The 19,568-nt window shown below is 41.1% G+C and overlaps 2 protein-coding genes and 1 pseudogene across 3 annotated transcripts in view; all 3 read right to left on the bottom strand.

The window, feature by feature from the left end:
* Positions 1 to 1,189, bottom strand: part of LOC146635392 (uncharacterized) — a 29,617-nt gene extending 28,428 nt beyond the window's left edge. The window contains exon 1 of the mRNA XM_085346955.1: positions 898 to 1,189. Within this exon, the coding sequence (XP_085203081.1) occupies positions 898 to 1,144 (247 nt within the window). The 5' untranslated portion in view covers positions 1,145 to 1,189. The remainder of the gene's footprint in view (positions 1 to 897) is intronic.
* Positions 1,190 to 2,632: 1,443 nt separating this feature from the next.
* On the bottom strand, positions 2,633 to 5,201 carry LOC146635391 (uncharacterized). Its single transcript, XM_085347011.1, has 2 exons — positions 5,044 to 5,201; positions 2,633 to 3,881 (listed from the first exon to the last, which is right to left on the bottom strand). Exons 1-2 carry the CDS (start codon positions 5,067 to 5,069, stop codon positions 2,756 to 2,758), a joined length of 1,152 nt encoding a protein of 383 aa, XP_085203137.1. The 5' UTR covers positions 5,070 to 5,201; the 3' UTR covers positions 2,633 to 2,755.
* Positions 5,202 to 15,017: 9,816 nt separating this feature from the next.
* The window catches only part of LOC146635387 (uncharacterized), a 37,077-nt pseudogene continuing 32,526 nt past the window's right edge, over positions 15,018 to 19,568 (bottom strand). The window contains exons 16-19 of the transcript XR_014905457.1: positions 17,978 to 18,969; positions 17,776 to 17,845; positions 15,340 to 15,513; positions 15,018 to 15,222 (exon numbers count right to left, since the gene is read on the bottom strand). The product of XR_014905457.1 is annotated as an uncharacterized LOC146635387 (transcript). The remainder of the gene's footprint in view (positions 15,223 to 15,339; positions 15,514 to 17,775; positions 17,846 to 17,977; positions 18,970 to 19,568) is intronic.

Below are 19,568 nucleotides of genomic sequence, written 5' to 3'. Positions count from 1 at the left end.
GGTAAACCATTCTCAGAGGTCTAACGAGACACCTCTGAAGACTTGGGTAATTGCAAAGGAGGATGGAGAAGTGATTGCAGCTCATTGCAATTGTATGGCAGGGTTAGTAGCCTAATTAAGTAGGCTCAAATCCGGGCTCTCAGCCGTCTGTTGCATATCCAAAATCGCCTCTGCACATCGATGCTGTTCTGCCTTAAGCTTCATTCTTTTCTCTCGTTTGAGAACTGATTCCGATCTGGGTTTTCGTTCGTAGCCGAGATTGACCGTCGGAGCCCAGTCCTCCGACTCTTCGTCATCCAAAGCACTTGGGCAGCCTATAGTCCCAATCAAGTCAATATTAGACTACTAACTTAAAAGCACTAAGTAAACGAGAATTTAACGACAACCTAATGCTAATAAGTTCGTTTGCAAACATAACATTACCTCTGACGAAGTGGTCGCTGCAGACACGGGCATTGGCAGACTCTGCTCCTCCCGACTGTAAACGTAAATTTAAAATCCATTTTTTCCTACGTTTTTCGGTTAGAATTTTCCATTTTTCTCCTCTTCGTTGGGCTATTTTTGGTACCCTAAAATACCGTTTATCAGTTTCTCGGGTCGACCTACTGGAGCATCCGTAAACACAACAGGACATAGGCATTTTGCGTACTGTCTGTCTGTGATTTTGCGCTTATCTTTTTCACTTCCGACCGCCAGTCAAATTTCGCGCTTTACGTCGACGTCACGTCTACGTCAAATGAAACCTAGCTATTCACAAAAATCTTTATTTACGTCATAAAAACAATCTGTGTATCATTCGTTTCAGATGTTTTGATCTTTTTCTTTGCCAGTTAGTGAGCATAAATGTGTAATTTGGTAAAGAAGGTTCGGAACACCCATAACCATAACTTTGCTGACCTGTCCTCTCAAGCTTGACCCGAGGCTGCAGGAGCTCCAGCAGTCTCCTCTGCCGGTCGATCTCCTGCCTGAAGCCCGCGACCTCCTCCTCGTAGTCGGCTATCGTCCTCTCCACCACTGCTAAGATCTCCCGGGCGGCTGTGCTCAGTTTCTCAGTGATGATTCCTCTCAGTATGTCGCTCTTGGACATGTTAGCGACGCTGTCGAGTGGCTCCGAGCCTCCGCTGCTGCTTGTCCAGCAAAACATGATTTTCTTTGTTTGTTTTTTCAGTTTTGATGTCGAACGCGTTTGAGACTGTTACGGTGCAGCCACATAATGCGTCCGGGGAGAAACAACAGCTGTATCCTTTTCTGACCACTCTATCCGGACAGCCTTCAGTGACAATTCAACAACTCAACCAGTTTTAGTAATGTAATAATTATTTTACAAAGATTATTCTCCAAATGTTTGCTTTAAAAACTTTTTTTTATTATTAGTTAGTGTCCTTTATATTTCTGTTTCTAATTAACACGGAAAATGCATTAATAACCGTTTCAATTCAATATCAATTAACAAAAAGCGTGTTCATTCAAAAGTTTTCTCTGCTTTTCTTTTAAACAGATATCACTGTAAAGTAAATTTTCTTAAATTTGTCAATTAAAAAAACGTAACAAAGGTTAAGTCAGAGTAAAAAAACTCCCCTTAAAGTTTCTCTTTGTTTCTCCTTTTTGTCTGGCTTTTATCAGTGGATGTTTTTATGTTTTCTGATGTACTGCTCTTCTTTCAACTTTTAATATTTCCTTCTTCAAGAGACTTTTATGGGAGCTAGTTTCCACTAATGAGAAAAACAATCTTTTTTGTTTTACATCCACTTTTGTAATTAGCTCAAAATTTTGACTCAATATCTTTAGAAGAAACAAGTTTCAAGATGACATAACTCTAAATTTCAAACGTTAACATTGACGCACCATCCTGTGGTGCAAATTGGTTTTCCATGAACGTATAACCTGGTATATATATTTCAGCTGATACCTCATCAACACTGTGCCTCTTGATGATGTTTTGAGCATAACAAAATATACAACCCCCCCCCCCCCCCCCCCAAACTTATTTATCTTTTTTGTGTTTTCTTTATTACCGAGGGCACCACTGAAATTTTTGTTATGTTCTAGCAACATAATAGCAAAAAGTAAATACATCTTAAAGATGTAAATGTTGCTTCTTCTCTTTTGTTGACAGCTTTTTTAAGTTGTACAACTTTTTAAACTAATTTTAATTAAGTTCCACAAAATCCCCCAGAAATCAAATATTTTTTCATCTTTTAGATATATACAAATATCTCTCTCTATACATTTCCTGTCTGTCTTTGCATGTGTAATATATATATATGATTTTGAAAACATGAAGTCAGAATCAAGACTGGTTTTTTTGCGTTAATTTTTTTAAATTAACGCAAATTTGTTTTTTTCTTACTGACTGACTGAAAGTCTACTTTCATGTTTTTCCTTACGCTACAGGGTAAGATAGTGTCAGTTATTTCTGTGAATCTGCTGGTGTGTGTTTTTAATCATTCAAACATGTTCCTTACATTTTGATTTCTTCCCTTTAGATTTGGCTTAATTGTCTTTCAAAAAAGCAGAACTAGTCATCTCTTTAGGCTTTTCAGTACTTATATCCAGAAAAACAACCAATTATGCAGTTCTTTCTTAATAAAAATTATTTATTCATTAAATAATTTTTATTCATGTCCTTCTCTCAAGACCCAAGTATTTATGTCATGAGCTTTGTTACCAAAGGAATACCTCATTTAACACTTTTTCTTTAAAAGAAAAAAAGTCAAGAGTCGTACAAGTTGCATAGGAGGGAATCGAGCCCATGTTAACACACTGTCTGGTTTTCGGGCGGGTCACTGTCTTTTTTTTTGGCCTCGTGGATCTTCACGTGTGACTTGAGAGTACCGCGGTGCGAGAAGCACCTCTTGCAGATGTCGCACTGGTACGGTTTCTCTCCATTATGGGTCCTCATGTGGGTCTTCAGCTGAGTTTGGCGAGAGCACGCTCTCCCACAAATGCTGCACACAAACTGTTTGATGCCTGAATGGCTCCTGACATGGTCGTTCAGGTGACACTTGTGCTTGAAGGAGCGGCCGCACTGGGAACAGCTGTACGGTTTCTCGCCGGTGTGCATTCGCATGTGAGCCTTTAGACTACCTTTATAAATAAAAGCCTTTTTGCACACCAAGCAGATGTGTGGCCTCTCATTGCTGTGAATCTTCATGTGAGTCGACAGAACGCTGTTTGACATGAAGCTTTTGCAGCAGATGTGGCAGAGATACGGCCGCTCCCTGACCGTGTGGATTTTCTTGTGAGAATTTAAAACGTGCGGGCATCTGAAATGCTTCCCGCAAACTTCACAACTGTGGGGTCGCTCCACTGTGTGAGTCAGCTTGTGCCGTCTCATTGATCGAAGATGGGAGAGAGCTTTCCCGCAGATGTTGCAGTGGTATTTCTGTAGGCCAGCGTGCTCCTTGCAATGAATTTCCAGCTGCTCCTTTAGACCAAATGATTTAGCGCAAGTTTCACATTTGTATTGTTTCGCCTCTGTTTGCAGAGACATTTGGTTATTAGAGTTGTGATATTTTGGGTCATTTGTAAGATGTCCCTTTAATGTTTCCACTGATTCAAAACGTTCTCCACAAATTCCACAAACAGCCGGTGACTCATCCACGTGACTCCATGCATGTTGAATCAAGCTGTCCTGGTTTCCCTGGAGTCCACACACTTTACAGGCTATTGTACTTGTCTGAATTGTCTCCGAACTACTTTGGAGCTCTTTTGCCTTCGAACGTTTTGCCACCTGCAGCTCTGGGTTTAATGCCACGACTCCATGTTTGTCATCACTAGACCCATTTACAGCAGCATCTTTTGTTAGCAAGAGCTGTAGTTGTGATGCTGAGCTGTTGGCCATGACATCCACTTTGGTATAGTCTAGTTGTTGAACGGAGCTGGTAAGAAAACAAAGATTTTCATAAATTCATTTATGAATATGGACTGAAAAATACGGACAAGCCAAGAATTATAACAAATTGCTTGCAAACCTCACATTAATATAATAATCAAAACTTTATTTGAAATCATGATATTTAAAAGCTGTGAGGAGCTGGCTATTATGTTGGTCGATAATAACGTATTTTTAATATCAAGAATATGGAGCAATTAAATGTTTTAAATGTTGGGTACAAATAATTTTAAGACTATAGAAATAGCTAATGAGTGTTCCTTCAGTAGGTTTCTTTTTACTGATGGTTGCAGTTCTCAATGAGGGTAATGAATACAAATTAAAATTTAGTTCATTTTGTGAATTTATTATAAAATCAAGAATATTTCTTGGTCATGGATCAGTGTTTTAATTCATTCCAGTCGTTTTGCCTTCAAACATAATTTTTTGTGTAGATCATTTTTATTTTCTATGATCTATTGTAACAGTCTATTCGGGCACGGATGGACTGGCCCGTATAATTATATCGACAAAGAATTAAATTACATTCAACTATTAGTCCACAGGCTCGCCAGCCCAATAGGGGAAATGCACAATATGCAAGACTACCAGTCCAGGCCTGTAACCCTTTCACACATAGTGGTCACTACAGTGAAAGGTCAAGTCAAAGGCTGTTTTCTGTATTTGTGTCAGTGTTGATGTTACACTTACACATGAACCACTACATTGGACGCTGATGTGTCACTCTATACCCTGTCACCCACTGGTCGTTTAATGTTACTATAGGTGTATGACGTGATACATTGTAATTATTGTTATTTAACCCTGTCATGCATGAATTATGACAACCTCAATCAGGATCTTTTTTCATCTTTTCATGCCTAAATATGAATAAAAATACTTAAGAAAAAAAAATCCTGATTGAGGTTTTCATTTGGTTTTATGTAAAGAGTAGAGTGTCATCTGTCAACTGTTTGACATTGTGTTTGTAAATGTTTTGCTTTTACATACAAGCCAGCAATTCAAACGGTTGTGTTTGTTAGGGGATCTTTATCTTTATAGGGTGGTATACTTGCTAATATTTTATTAACAGCCTGTAAAAAGGACACACTGTTTCATTGACCTTTAAACAAAATAACTCAACATTTCTTTTTCAGTTTTTAATTCACCTTGAAATGGCTTCATCGCCTTTCATAAGCACTCTGTCACTGTGTGTTAAAGGTTTATCACTTGTGGGTAACAGGTGAAGTTCTTCCTCCTCGTCTTCCTCTCCTGTCTGTAAGATAAAAAAAACAACTTTACAAAAACTCAGAAAGTACTAACGTCATTTAAATCAGTTATTCTTCTTGTTTTAGTTGTTTGCATTTTAGTCAATCAGAACATGGTTTTAACGCAGGTCAAAGCCATTTGTTTTGGCTCATCTGACTGTATCTCAGACAGACACAGTGGGAAAAGCTTATTTTAGGACATATTTCATCACCATTTTTGCCAAATAAACACAAACTTCCATGAAGATATCTCAATACTAACAGAACCAAGTTCAGAGCAGCAATTCAAGTTACAGTTGATCTGTTATTACAGTGGAAATGTTCTGCTCTGTTCAGTGGTGTGTTCGTGCTGTCATTTGTTTTGTTTCCTAAAGAGTCAGCTGGAAGCAGAAGAAATCAAACGCACCATAAGAGGTATTTAGTTTTGAACACTTATTTATCATTTTTCCTTTAATGTTTTACCTGTTAACAGACTTTTCATGACTATAACTATATCTGTGGCAGCAGTGAGGAAAACTACTCTAGTGTCGACCTTAAGTTTGACATAGAGGACAGCCTTTTCAAGCCCGGTGGGCTTCGTGGTCCTGTAGATGTCTTCTGGTGTCAGGGTCTTCAGCATGAGCCTCTGGAGTCTCTTACTGTGGTCAGACTTGAAGATGTTCAGCGGTTTGTCCCCGGCCAGCTGAGGGAACGTGGACTTGATCATGTCCAAGAAGTCACCCTCCTTTAGATCACGGGGACACTTCAGGTCCTCAAACAGAGTTTTTTTAAACCCTGAAAAGGAAGAAACCATCGTGAGATCAAGACTTTGCAAGCAGTGAGGAAACAATGGTTATCCTGGCCGGCAGCATCTCAGAACTCTGCAAGTTCATCTGCAAGTCCTTGAACATTTAAGGTTTTTAGTATCGTTAGGTCTGGCTATTTGGTTCAGGTGCTAAGATAGGAACTTCAAATGTACCCATGTTTGAGAGCATACCGTCTTGAGAGTCCTCCAGGAAACAAATCCTGAAATGTAGATGTCTCTGTGTGTCACTGAGCCAATGTCTGCTGGACTTCTTCCTGTCAGGAGAAATGGTAGTTGTGTTAGAGCACTACATTCAGGCCAGTACTGGCAAAGGTGAAGCCGTGGTGCAAATGCAAAGTTTTTTGTTAAAACACAAAGCGTCACAATGTAAACTAACTGTAACATCCAGACTGTTGACATAAACTGTTGAAATAATTTCCCCCAGGGATCAATAAAGTATTCTGATTCTGATTGCATTTGTAACCTTGGTATTTCATAATCCGGGTGCATCAGATTTTCTCTTTTCTGCCTGGAACTCATCGACATTTGGGCCATCCGCTGCTCATCTTCATCTTCATCACGACGTAGCAGACTTGGACTTCCAGGACCCTCCATACCTGGAAACATTACACACCCTATTTTACTATTTACTACCATATGTAAGTCTGAACATCATCTTTAGTGTTGCAGCAAAAACGTATTGTCCTTAGAGTCGTTCATTCACTCATTCCTCCTTTTTCTCAACATTTAAGAAAACAAGCTTTGACAGAAAACAAACCCGGCAGATGTGTGTGCTGCTGATCCTCTTTGTCTCCGGTCATGACCACCACCTCATGCATGTCCAGATCTGTGACAAGAGATTACTTTTGTCAGTCAGATCTGATCAGTTACTTCATGTATGGCCAAACACAATATTGCTATGAACAGCTGAAAGCAACATGTATTTTTAAAGAGCAGCTTTAAAGTTGGGATTTAGTCCTGTTTATCACTCAAATAACTGCAGACTGTGGAAAATCTGACATCCTAAATTCTTAAAACTGATAGAGCAGGCTTCATGTGAACTGTGAAAACTTCACCTTTATGTTTTATATGTAAGCTCATTTCCAACATTGAAAAATAAAAATTGCTGATCAGAGCCAAGTCCAAATTTCAAATCAGTATCTCAAAATTGCGACTAACTCCTGAAAAACTGTAAATTATGAGTCATTAAGTCAAAAATGTTTATAATCAACTCAAGTTTTGGGTTAATTAAAAATGTTGACAAGCCGACTTGAAAATGCAACTTACTTCTGAATAACTAGAAATTTCAGTTATATTCAATTCAATTTTATTTATTCAGTGTCAAATTACAACATTTGCCTCAAGGCGCTTTTTAATATATGAAAAAGACCCTACAATAATACATAGAAACCACATCACACGCACTTTGGTGACAGTGGGGAAGGGAAAGCTGCAAGTTATTAAGTCAAAATTTAAGAAACACAAGTGAAAAGTTTGAGTTTTAGTAGAATTAATTTTTCATTAGCTTCAGGGGGTGGGCTGCCCATAAAGTTAAAGGAACCCCAAAAGCGGTGATTGTCTCACATTATCCTGTGAAAGCTGACTAAACGCATGCCGACTTGTTAATCCATTTCTAAACAATTGTGCGGACATTTTCTTCTTGCACTGTGAAGTCACTATATTCACTAGCTAGCGAGGAAATATTAAATGAGTCATTTTTAAATGAAGTTCGGCAAATCCGCCTCTGTCACTGACCTGTCCTCTCAAGCTTGACCCGAGGCTGCAGGAGCTCCAGCAGTCTCCTCTGCCGGTCGATCTCCTGCCTGAAGCCCGCAGCCTCCTCCTCGTAGTCGGCTACAGTCCTCTCCACCACTGCTAAGATCTCCCGGGCGGCTGTGCTCAGTTTCTCAGTGATGATTCCTCTCAGTATGTCGCTCTTGGACATGTTAGCGACGCTGTCGGGGGACTCCGAGTTGCCGCTCTTCTCGAGATAAAACATGTGTGTGTTTTCACGGGTCCGTCTCAGAGGCGAACGACACTGACCGGACGGTGTTCTTATTGTGCTGTCGCAAAATGTGTCCGGGGAGAAACGTTATAAAGAAAGCAGACTGAAACACTGTATACACACATTTACTATAAAAAAACAACAACAACCCGTCTGGAGCATGACAGTATCTATCTATCTATCTATCTATCTATCTAGATAGATAGATAGATAGATAGATAGATAGATAGATAGATAGATAGATAGATAGATACAGGGAGTGCAGAATTATTAGGCAAGTTGTATTTTTGAGGAATAATTTTATTATTGAACAACAACCATGTTCTCAATGAACCCAAAAAACTCATTAATATCAAAGCTGAATGTTTTTGGAAGTAGTTTTTAGTTTTAGCTATTTTAGGGGGATATCTGTGTGTGCAGGTGACTATTACTGTGCATAATTATTAGGCAACTTAACAAAAAACAAATATATACCCATTTCAATTATTTATTTTTACCAGTGAAACCAATATAACATCTCCACATTCACAAATATACATTTCTGACATTCAAAAACAAAACAAAAACAAATCAGCGACCAATATAGCCACCTTTCTTTGCAAGGACACTCAAAAGCCTGCCATCCATGGATTCTGTCAGTGTTTTGATCTGTTCACCATCAGCATTGCGTGCAGCAGCAACCACAGCCTCCCAGACACTGTTCAGAGAGGTGTACTGTTTTCCCTCCTTGTAAATCTCACATTTGATGATGGACCACAGGTTCTCAATGGGGTTCAGATCAGGTGAACGAGGTGGCCATGTCATTAGTTTTTCTTCTTTTATACCCTTTCTTGCCAGCCACGCTGTGGAGTACTTGGACGCTTGTGATGGAGCATTGTCCTGCATGGAAATCATGTTTTTCTTGAAGGATGCAGACTTCTTCCTGTACCACTGCTTGAAGGTGTCTTCCAGAAACTGGCAGTAGGACTGGGAGTTGAGCTTGACTCCATCCTCAACCCGAAAAGGCCCCACAAGCTCATCTTTGATGATACCAGCCCAAACCAGTACTCCACCTCCACCTTGCTGGCGTCTGAGTCGGACTGGAGCTCTCTGCCCTTTACCAATCCAGCCACGGGCCCATCCATCTGGCCCATCAAGACTCACTCTCATTTCATCAGTCCATAAAACCTTAGAAAAATCAGTCTTGAGATATTTCTTGGCCCAGTCTTGACGTTTCAGCTTGTGTGTCTTGTTCAGTGGTGGTCGTCTTTCAGCCTTTCTTACCTTGGCCATGTCTCTGAGTATTGCACACCTTGTGCTTTTGGGCACTCCAGTGATGTTGCAGCTCTGAAATATGGCCAAACTGGTGGCAAGTGGCATCTTGGCAGCTGCACGCTTGACTTTTCTCAGTTCATGGGCAGTTATTTTGCGCCTTGGTTTTTCCACACGCTTCTTGCGACCCTGTTGACTATTTTGAATGAAACGCTTGATTGTTCGATGATCACGCTGCAGAAGCTTTGCAATTTTGAGTAGTGATGTGACGTTCTGTATCGAGGCTTCGAAGCTTGTGTCGAGTAATTGAGGGGGCGTTTCCGCGATGCGCGTATCCGCGATGCTTCATTTATGGGAGGGGCTGAAAATGATGACGTCCGAAGCCTCGCTGCCCGACTGTACCACGTGACTGGTTCATGAAGTGGTTCGAACTTTGCCGCGAGCTATGACAGAAATATAAACCCCTCAGACTTCATTCAAAATGTGGGTGTTTGATGGAGAGTTGCGGTTAGTGAGAGTTTGGAGACAGTTTGGAGGTTTATGAGAGTGAGGAGAGAAAGTCAGGAGAGAATGGAGCCAGCTAAGAAGAGGAGGATGTCCTCCCCTGTGTGGGAACATTTTGATCTTATTCCTCCCAACAAGGTATGTAAATTTCTACAGAAGATGTATTTTCATAATACTGATGGTGCAATACAATTTATGTTAAGCGGCTTTACTTTTGTACAAGGTGAAGTGTTTGCTATGTGCCAGGGAGCTGGGATATAACAACAACACCTCATCCATGCTTAGGCACTACAGAGCTTTGCATGAGAATAAGGGGAACACCGATTGTGGAGCAAGACCAGGTGAGCCATCAAATAGCATGCAGTAATGTTACTAAATGATATAACAATATTATACAACTGTAATAAGTTACGTGTGTGATATTTATATTTGTGCTTTGTCTTTATTGTCTTTCCTCAGGAGAACAATCTCAAATAGATGAAGACCTGGTTAGCATGGTGATTGAGGACTCCCAGTCATTTAGCATTGTGGAGGACAAAGGATTCAAAAGATTTGTTAAATCATTAAATCCTAGCTATGTTCTCCCCACTAAAGGTCATAAAAGCAGTGAAAATTTAGTTTTTACAGAATAAAATGTGAACAGGCAGGACTGACGCCTCAGTGTGTAGCTGTCCATACCTCAACGTTACAAAAGCACAACCACTGTCCACACTCCAACCACACCTCACCTCACAGTAAATGATCATTTCCATTTTAAGCATTTCCAAATGATCATTTTCCATACTGCCAGTATAAATATACACAGTGTACTGCATCACTACAATATAGATGTTTTACACACTCCTTTAGTTGTTGACATTTACAGGCTGTGTGCAAAAGGCCACACTCTTCAAATTCATGCCAACTAATATTTTTACGTCCAGTAGGTGTCCTGCTAGAGCAAATGAAGCTTCATGAAGCTTTGCGCTGGGGTGAAGAAATTGGATGAAAAGCTTCAGTGCTTCATGAAGCTTCATCTGCCCATCACTAATTTTGAGACTGCTGCATCCCTCTGCAAGATATCTCACTATTTTTGACTTTTCTGAGCCTGTCAAGTCCTTCTTTTGACCCATTTTGCCAAAGGAAAGGAAGTTGCCTAATAATTACGCACACCTGATATAGGGTGTTGATGTCATTAGACCACACCCCTTCTCATTACAGAGATGCACATCACCTAATATGCTTAATTGGTAGTAGGCTTTCGAGCCTATACAGCTTGGAGTAAGACAACATGCATGAAGAGGATGATGTGGACAAAATACTCATTTGCCTAATAATTCTGCACTCCCTGTATATATATACTTTTTTTTTCATTCCACTAAGATCCTCAGTTTGAATCCACTGGCTGACTTGGCATGCTTGCATCACTGTCGTGTTGTACAAACCCTTCTGAGAGGATTTGAACTTTGTGGCATACTGAATAAACATAGTACTAAACATAGTACTGCATAGTAAATAAACATAGTACTGCAGATGGCCCTTTATCAATGGCGTGTCCAGTGGGGTGGCCTGGGGGGGCACAGGCCACCCCCCCAACCAGACTGGCCACCCCAGGTGCCACCCCGAAGATAAAACAATAAAATTTAATGAAATATCAAATGTACGATTATGGTTTCACGGTGAAGCTCAGATATCCGAGTGTAAGTGAATGTAGCATCGGCTTCTGCACTATGCGCATCATGTTAGCAAAGGTAGGAGAGCCAAGCACGAAAGACGGCACCGCAGAAAACATTTTTTCGGCGAAAGATTAACTAGTTAACATAGCTGGACTGGCCATCGGACGTTTGCATGGTGGGCTGATGACTTTTTTTTTTTTTTTGTAACGGCATGAACAATGAGAGGTGGTGGATTGGCCAGATGCTGGCCGATGTGTAAAAATAACTCAGTTGTTTGGTGGTGGCTATGGCGGAGCTTCCACAGAGGCAACAGGTGGATGAGGGAAGGTGAGGCAAGAGGAGAGACCCGAGGCAGCCACCAGTCCGAGTGTCAGGTGAACTGAACTTCAGGTAAGAAGTTATGACCTGCAGTCTATCTGGGTCAGATATAAACCAAGTTTAGGTGCAGTTTATTTTCGTTGTGCTGACTTTTTACAGTCAGTTACAATACCTCATACTGCGTGAGCTAGCATGACGGAGTTTATACAGCTGTTCGGTTGCTATGATGTTACTGATAGTGAACTTTATTTTATTCATAAGGTTAGTTAGTAGAGTTGCCAACAGCTCCTTAAAAAATGGAATGGTCCCTCATTCAGAGAAAATATTACACGTTTCGTATTGAGCTGAGAAGAGACGCAGTTTGTCCCGGACTTCAGCTAGGATGGAAAAAGACACAAAGCTGGAGTTATTCTGTATTTACAGCTGCCTCTTCTCTTATCTCCCCTCCCTCTTCTATTGCTACTTCAATCATGAAACTGATCAATGATCAGCTGATCGTCTCTCTTGTTTGTTTATCGCCCACTTTGCGCCAGAAAGAGGAAACCAGCAGATGTCACGCTAAACAACAGCAGCACGTTTAAGCTTGATCAGCTGTTGTTAGAATTTATTTAATATTAATTTCTAGTATCAGCTGACGTTTGCTGGAGCGACAGCTGTAAAGCTGCTGGTCATGATGTCGGTTTGTATATCTGTTTGTATATCAGTAAGATGTCCTTACTGAATCATCAGAGCTGAACAGGTGATGGAGAAACAGGTTTACCTTTTAGGTGACATGAATGAGTTGAAGGGAAGTTATGAACTGTTTCTGAGAGACAAATAACACCAGGATCCTTTTTTAGGTAGCTGACAGCTGGTAACTGTGCAGGGGCGGGTCTAGCAAAGTGTTTCCAGGGTGCCAAGTAGGGCATTAACAGGGAGAGGGGGGCACAAAGAAATACTTTTTTTTTTTATTCTCATTTAAAATATCTAGCTTTTATTAAATAATTATCTGAATCTTGCAAACAAAGTTTTTATCTGACGTAAAATGTATAGAAATCATACATATACCAAAAAGACAGTGTATATCACTGTCACAACAGCGTTTGTTTTCATTCAAAGGCTTTATGGCTTTAATACCTGGTGGGCCGGTCTGTAGTCAAAATGCCCGATTTTCTGTCCCAGTCCAGCCCTGCAGCTTAATACTGGCAGTGTCACCATGCCAGCTGACTGTATTTCATCATCAGCCAGTGTTGTTCTTGATCAATATTACCACAGTTTACCATAAGGCAGCATAGAAAGTATTTACCGTATTTCCCGGACTACAAAGCGCACCTAAATATTAGCCGCACAAGCTAAAATCAGGGGAAAATCCTGTTTTGTACATACATTAGCCGCACCTGACCAAAAGCCGCAGGTGTTTCAATGTTGACTTATCATATGTAAGAGAATATGCACAAAGGGAATTGTCAGGAAAGAGATGGCTGTTTGGAGACATCACTTTTATTAATATTTTGAAAAACAAGTTATGGGTACATATTTGCACATGTAGTACATAACAATAACCTACAGCACACCAGAACAATAGATTCGGCCTACCTTTTAGGCTCAGGTGCAGTGACACGGCTTTAACAAGAAGAAAAGTCAGTCATTCACCACCATCTTTCTCTTCTTCCTACGCACTAAAACCACCAAAGTCCTCTTCTCCAGTGTCGGATACAAACAGGCTCAGGATGGCTTCGTCATCCACTCTTCTTCTCTCCTTCGTTGTCACTTTCAAAACCAAAGAAATCCTCATTGTCAGTGTCAGAGTCGAACACCCTCAGAAGGGCCGTGGCGGTGTCCTCCTCTCCATCATGCAGCAGTCCAGCCCTTCAAAATCCGTTGGTGATCGTGGATGTTTTCACACTTTTCCACGCTGTCAGAATCCACCGGTGGAGTTGGGCATAACTTGCTTTTTGGGCATAACTTGCAAGTTTATCGCCGCTCATCATCCACGACTCCCGCTGAACGCGTAGCGCTACTTTGAAGTTTGTTTTTCGCGCTACTTCGTACGGCACTACGTTGCCTGGCGGACGGACATGTGACTAACATACCACTCTTGAACCCCGATCCTTCCGCCAGGCAACGTAGTGCCGTACAACAGCGGAACACACAAAACAAATCGTCTTACGATATGACAAAAATCATGGAAAATCCATAGAAAAGCCGCACCTGACTAAAAGCCGCAGGGTTCAAAGCTTGTGCAAAAAGTAGCGGCTTATAGCCCGACATTTACGGTACTTGCTTTCAGGTTTTATTCAAATGTTAGTCTTTTCAGTTGTTTCCCCACTTTTTTCCTGTTTCAAAATCAGACACCAGTTTGTGAGAAGATTATCTTCTTTTTTTAACAGGCAGATAAAGTTTTGCATTGGCATTGGCTAATTTGCCAATTGTTTGTTACAAATGTTCGTATTTTAATATTCAAAAATGTTTTTGCCCAAAACATATGTGCACTACATGTCAGTAAAAATACTATGCAAATATTGATGTCCTTGAATGCTGAATAAACACTGACTGATTGTATCTCTTGTACTTTATCAACGCAGTATCTAAAAACTTTGCACCGTAGTGGTTAAAATCTCATTCTAATAAGAGTTAAAAGTTCATTCGGTTATTAGGTTTATAGGGTTATTGAATTATGGTTAACGGTTGGTAGAATTGTTTTTAACATTATCTGCCAATTACATCTGCCACCCTTCTCCAAATCTGTGCCCCTACCTGGCCCCCCCAACAAAAATTTTCTAGACACGCCACTGCCCTTTATGCAGTCAGTGTGTAAACAATGAACTAAGATAAACAGGAAATGTAAAACAATGCCCAAATCTTACCCCAGAAATGTAACTTTAATTACAGTAATTTAAAAAAAGGTGTACAGTAAACAAAATATAGTACTTCAGAGTTTCTGCTAGAAAACAGCAGCTTGCATTGGGGAACATAAGTCAACCCGAACAAAGAAAACAGCATAAAGTTGTATTTGTTCCTTGTTTCTTTCACACTTTGAATTTGCACATTTCAAAGTCTTAAGCAAGGCAAAGGGTGATCTGTATAAACAGTCTGCAGAATCTGTGGCACCAGAAACTTTTCTGGTACTTGGTGCATGCAGCAAGTCCGAATGAAGAATGAAAGACAAATGCACTAGTCAAAGTGCACTCTCAAAACAATCTGATGACATCATACCTCTTTAAAACCGACAATGTAGACTATGACCAGTGCATGGGACCCAAAGTTCTGGTCTGGATATCCAGCCACTACACTGCAAGCTCCAAAGTGTCGGCCGTTGCTCCAAGAGGTTCTTCAGACCCCAGAAATTCGGATTTCTCCACGAAAACAAACATGAATGTCAGTTTGATGTCCCCTGAAGTGATGGAAACATGGTTGTGTGGGTGTAAACAGCTGGGTTCACATCCATTAGTTTCTTTAACAGTTTTAAAACTTGGGGGTTGACTGGCGAAGTCTTTTCCTGTGTGAACTTCCCAGTCTCCTTTGACGGGAATTTGCCTTGTGGAACTTTGGTGCCTGTGTCGGGATTTATCCCAATCAATCGCCTGGAAAAAACAAATGTGTGGTCAGATCCAAAGTGACACAGGAACGGGTTCTTGCAAGCCTTTTAGCACAAAGACCTCACATCACAAATTAACAGCTGGAAAATGTACTCATCTAACCTTTGAATGAATTCCAGTGTGCATGCAGCATCGTCTTGATACTGAAGATTGAAGATGTAGTAAGTAGAAAAGACAGCAGCGAGGCCGGACAGAAAAGTCGGCTGGATGCCCTCGCAAATGATGTGCCCCTCAAGACTGATCATCCAGCGGCGATGGAGCTTTCCGGTGATTCGGCTTAAAATCCAAATAAAATCCCACCATTAGTACTGAAATGGTAATGAGCTTATTTATTCAATATACTTCTTCAGTGCAAATGTGTTAATAAACACACAGAACCATCAAGTACATCACTCATACCCTGTCAAGAACATTTAACATCTGTATCTGACCAGAATTTCGCAGTTAGGCATGAAAATAAAGCTGTAGATTTTCCAGTCACACAGCGTGACTTCAGCTTCCGGAGTCGCGCCCATAAACTAAAATTTTAATATGCCGATGATTGTGTAGTGTATATGACTCGGCAATATATAAAACATTGTTCATGTTGACTGAACATATATTTACAGGGAACTTTGGGCATACAACTTGCAAAAGCAAGCTAGATAAGCTTTGTTTTTGTGTTGTGTTTGTTTTCTTTGGGGTGCTGAAGAGTAGCTTGTTGCAGAAGCTGTTTTTTAAGACATGATTTTCTTCTAATTTATTGACTTTGACAATTTTTTGATTTGCAAGTTATACAAAGTCTCCTGTGTTTTTTTTCATCATAATAAAATAGAAAATGGAAATGGAGAATCTTCACCACTTGAAGGTGCTAAAACTTCTACTGCCCAGACAGAGTCCTCCAATATCAGAGGAGCTATGGAGAAAATTATGAGCTGGTGTCTTCCAGTGATCATCATATTGAATGTGAGTTGTGCCACATTTATGCTTTACAGCAGACAAACAGGTGAGGGTAACATTTTCTAATTCAAGATCAGGAACAACCTGCAATCTGTGAAGGTGCCAAAAAACGTCAGCATGACTCTGCCTTTTGTTTTAAGCTTCAGTCTCTGGAGACCTGTTGGTGACTTCCTAACTGGATGACGATTACTGCAGTTTGCATGGAAAATGTGCAAAAGAGACAAGGCAAGTGAAAGAAGCCAACAGTGAAACCGGGTGAAAAATATGGGGGGGGGAAAGGCAACCGGTAATTAAAATTTGACCTCCTCTAGGTCGACTGAAGGCTCATTAACTCATCTCGGTTTAAGTTGAACTAAATTTCTTGTGACTTTTAGCATTTGGCAACGGGTGAACGTTCACTGTTGTAACAGGATTCTTGGGTAATAAGATAAATCTTTGTTATGACATTATAAGTCATGAGTTATGAAATTATAGTGAGGCTATTTTTCTTCTCAAGAAGCACTTAATGCTTAACGCTGTTGGCTTTTGCAATCATAACTAGGGATGTGCACCGGTGTCCGGTTCTGACATAAACTGTAGTAACCAGACCGAAAAGCAGCGCACATTTCGGTGCTTTATTTCGGTGCTTTATTTCGGTGCTTTTTTTTTCCTGAGCTGTGATACACTTCTAGCCAATCATTTTACGTTTCCGAGGATAGTAGGCGGGCCCAGGTACGTACGTTCAGTTAGAGCAGAGCTACAGATTAAAAATGTCCAAGGCGAAGCGGTCAAAAGTCTGGCTGTACTTCACAGCAAAATATGCAAACTCAGCAGCCTGAAACAAGTGCTTTAAGCTGATACTGTGATGCTGTCAAAGGAGATAACACCTCAAATCCGATGAAACACCAGGCGACGCATAGCGGTTTTTTTAAAAGCCGAGAAATGCGCCGTATTTGATAGCTTGCTGCGAGACCTCACACCGAGCGCATCTACTGCGGGTGGGTTGCCTGTTATGCAACATCCCCCAAAAACACGAAGAGGAGAGTCCTGGCCCCTAGCCCTGCCAGTGTAGCAGAAATGATGAGGATGATGATGGCAGCAGCAGCCGTTCTTCTCTGCGTGAGTAGTTTAATGTTGTTCGTGTGTAATTTACGTTGAGTAGGCTAACCACGTTATTACATTAATGCATGTAAGGTGAACTAGCAAACATCATCATAGCTACATGCAGCTGTCCTCTTGTTTGATGGCAGATACTCCCTTCACCCTGGCCAAAAAGGCTAAAATGACCAAAGAAAAAGTGGAAAACAGTTAAACATGAGAGGTTTTTGGACAAAGTTTGTGTTTTTTCCATTGTTTAAGCACTGCTTCCAGCCAAGAGTGATACCATATATGCCCCATAGCTGCAGAAAAGGCTAACATTGTTATCTTTTTACAAAAAACCAGCTGAACATAAGAGGTTTTTGGACCAATTTTGTGTTCTCCATTCTTTAAGCACCGGTTTGAGCACCGTTTGAGCACCGGCACTGTTTCAAAAGTACCGATTTGGCACCGGTATCGGATAAAACCTAAACGATACCCATCCCTAATCATAACAACAAAAAATAAATATGTATGTCATACCGAGGAGTATCAGTCGAGGAGTTGCAGGTAGTTGGAGTGTCGTCTGTAATTCAGCTGCTGTGGCATTTGCCTAGGACACAGAGTTATGACTAAATTAATTAACAAAAACATGAAACAAATAAAACTGCTGTCTTCCCCAATAACAGAGACAACAGATACAGGTGTCACCTTTGAAGAAATCAAAAACCCTAAAATAACTCACATTTGCAAAAAGAATCAGTCCTCCGAGGGGTTCGGAGAAGTGAGCCATCAGAAGTTGCAGGATGCAGAAGGATAGTTCAAGTTTTGGACCCACTGAGAGGATGGATTGGATATCTGGATTAGTGGACTTGCTGAAGACCTCCAGGATGGTTGGTCCACACTCCTCCATTGCAACCTCAAGAGTGCGAAGCACTTTGATATCAGTGAGCAGCTCGAAATGAGTATAAAGTCCATTGTGTGTGAAAAGATAAGGCCATCGGCCCCTTAAATCTCTAATAGCCGGTACTGGGAGTGCATTTATTTGGCGGCGCTGCAGGTAGAAGGTTACTTTCATGAGTTCTTTTACTTCGTCTTTTTCTACCATGCTTGAGCCATCCTGATGGTAAATTTCTTCCAGTCGCTGGCGTTTTCGCTCCACTGTTTCATTTGTCTCCTCCGGCAGCAGGCCAGGCTCAAATCTGGCGCAGCCATAATTGTTGGTGGATCCTCTTTTCATTCCAGACAAACGGCTGTGGCGAAAGTTGCTGGTCCGTTTCAGGTTATCAATTCGGTTTTTGATTTGAATCACAAGCGAGATGTAATCCTCTTCCAGCAGCTGACCGTTGTCACACAGATCAGCAAAGCTCTGAGGGTACTTACGGACAATGTTTCGGCAGATGGTTACACACTGAGCACGTGTTGGGTTTAGCTCGTGTTTCCTCATCTCATCTGCTAAAATTCTAACCATCTGTCTCCTTGCTGCAGGGGATGGTCTCTTGCCCTCAGCAACCGCTGCTTGAATTTCCATTGGCATGAGGTCCCAGGGCACCTGGAACGTCTCTGCCCAATGTTTTCTGAAAAGGGTGGTTTGCCCGCAGCTTTCTGAGTTGTCATGTTCTTGATTTGAGAGTGGGAGTACACCAGATGAAGTGGAGCAAGGTGACGCTGCAGGACTGCTGAGCAGTGAGCTAGAGGAAGGAATCACTGGCAGGTCCAAAGTAACCAGGTCTGTCTCTGAAAAGGAAAGGGAAAAAAACACACAGTGAGCTCAATTGTCTCTTATACAAGGGTGAGCTTAAAATAAGTTAATAATATATATTTTTTTTTAAATACTGCCGACCGTCAGTCCGACCCCTGAGCCTCCCAGTATCCTCCTCCTATGGTATAATTTTCTAAACCCTACATCTCCTTGTTCTTGAGTTATGGATTCTTAAGGTTTTCAGAAAACTTGACCTCTAACGGTGAGTTCAATTTAACTGGAAATTGAACTAATCCAGGATTTTTAGTAGATGCGCCTATGTCACCCTGTTTCCAAGTTATCATATTCACAAACTTTGGTGTCCAGAATGAAGACAATACCCCACTAGCCTTTTATCAACAACCAAACCAGGAACATGAGAATACAAAAAGAACCGGCCCAATGAGCTGAATGACTTCCGACCGGTGGCACTGACGTCACATCTTATGAAGACTCTAGAGCGGCTCTTCCTCAACCTCCTCCGACCACAGGTACAACATGCCCAGGACCCACTACAGTTTGCATACAAGGCGGGTGTCGGAGTGGAGGATGCCATCCTGTACCTCCTACACAGAGCCCACTCACACCTGGATGG

This window comes from Diplotaxodon limnothrissa, linkage group LG3 (assembly GCF_057381915.1).
Source record: "Diplotaxodon limnothrissa isolate DT_005_m linkage group LG3, D_limnothrissa_male_GT1.1, whole genome shotgun sequence".
Lineage (NCBI taxonomy): Eukaryota > Metazoa > Chordata > Actinopteri > Cichliformes > Cichlidae > Diplotaxodon > Diplotaxodon limnothrissa.
The sequence above is the reverse complement of the archived record's forward strand: the minus strand, read 5'-3'. Positions and strand labels throughout refer to the sequence as shown.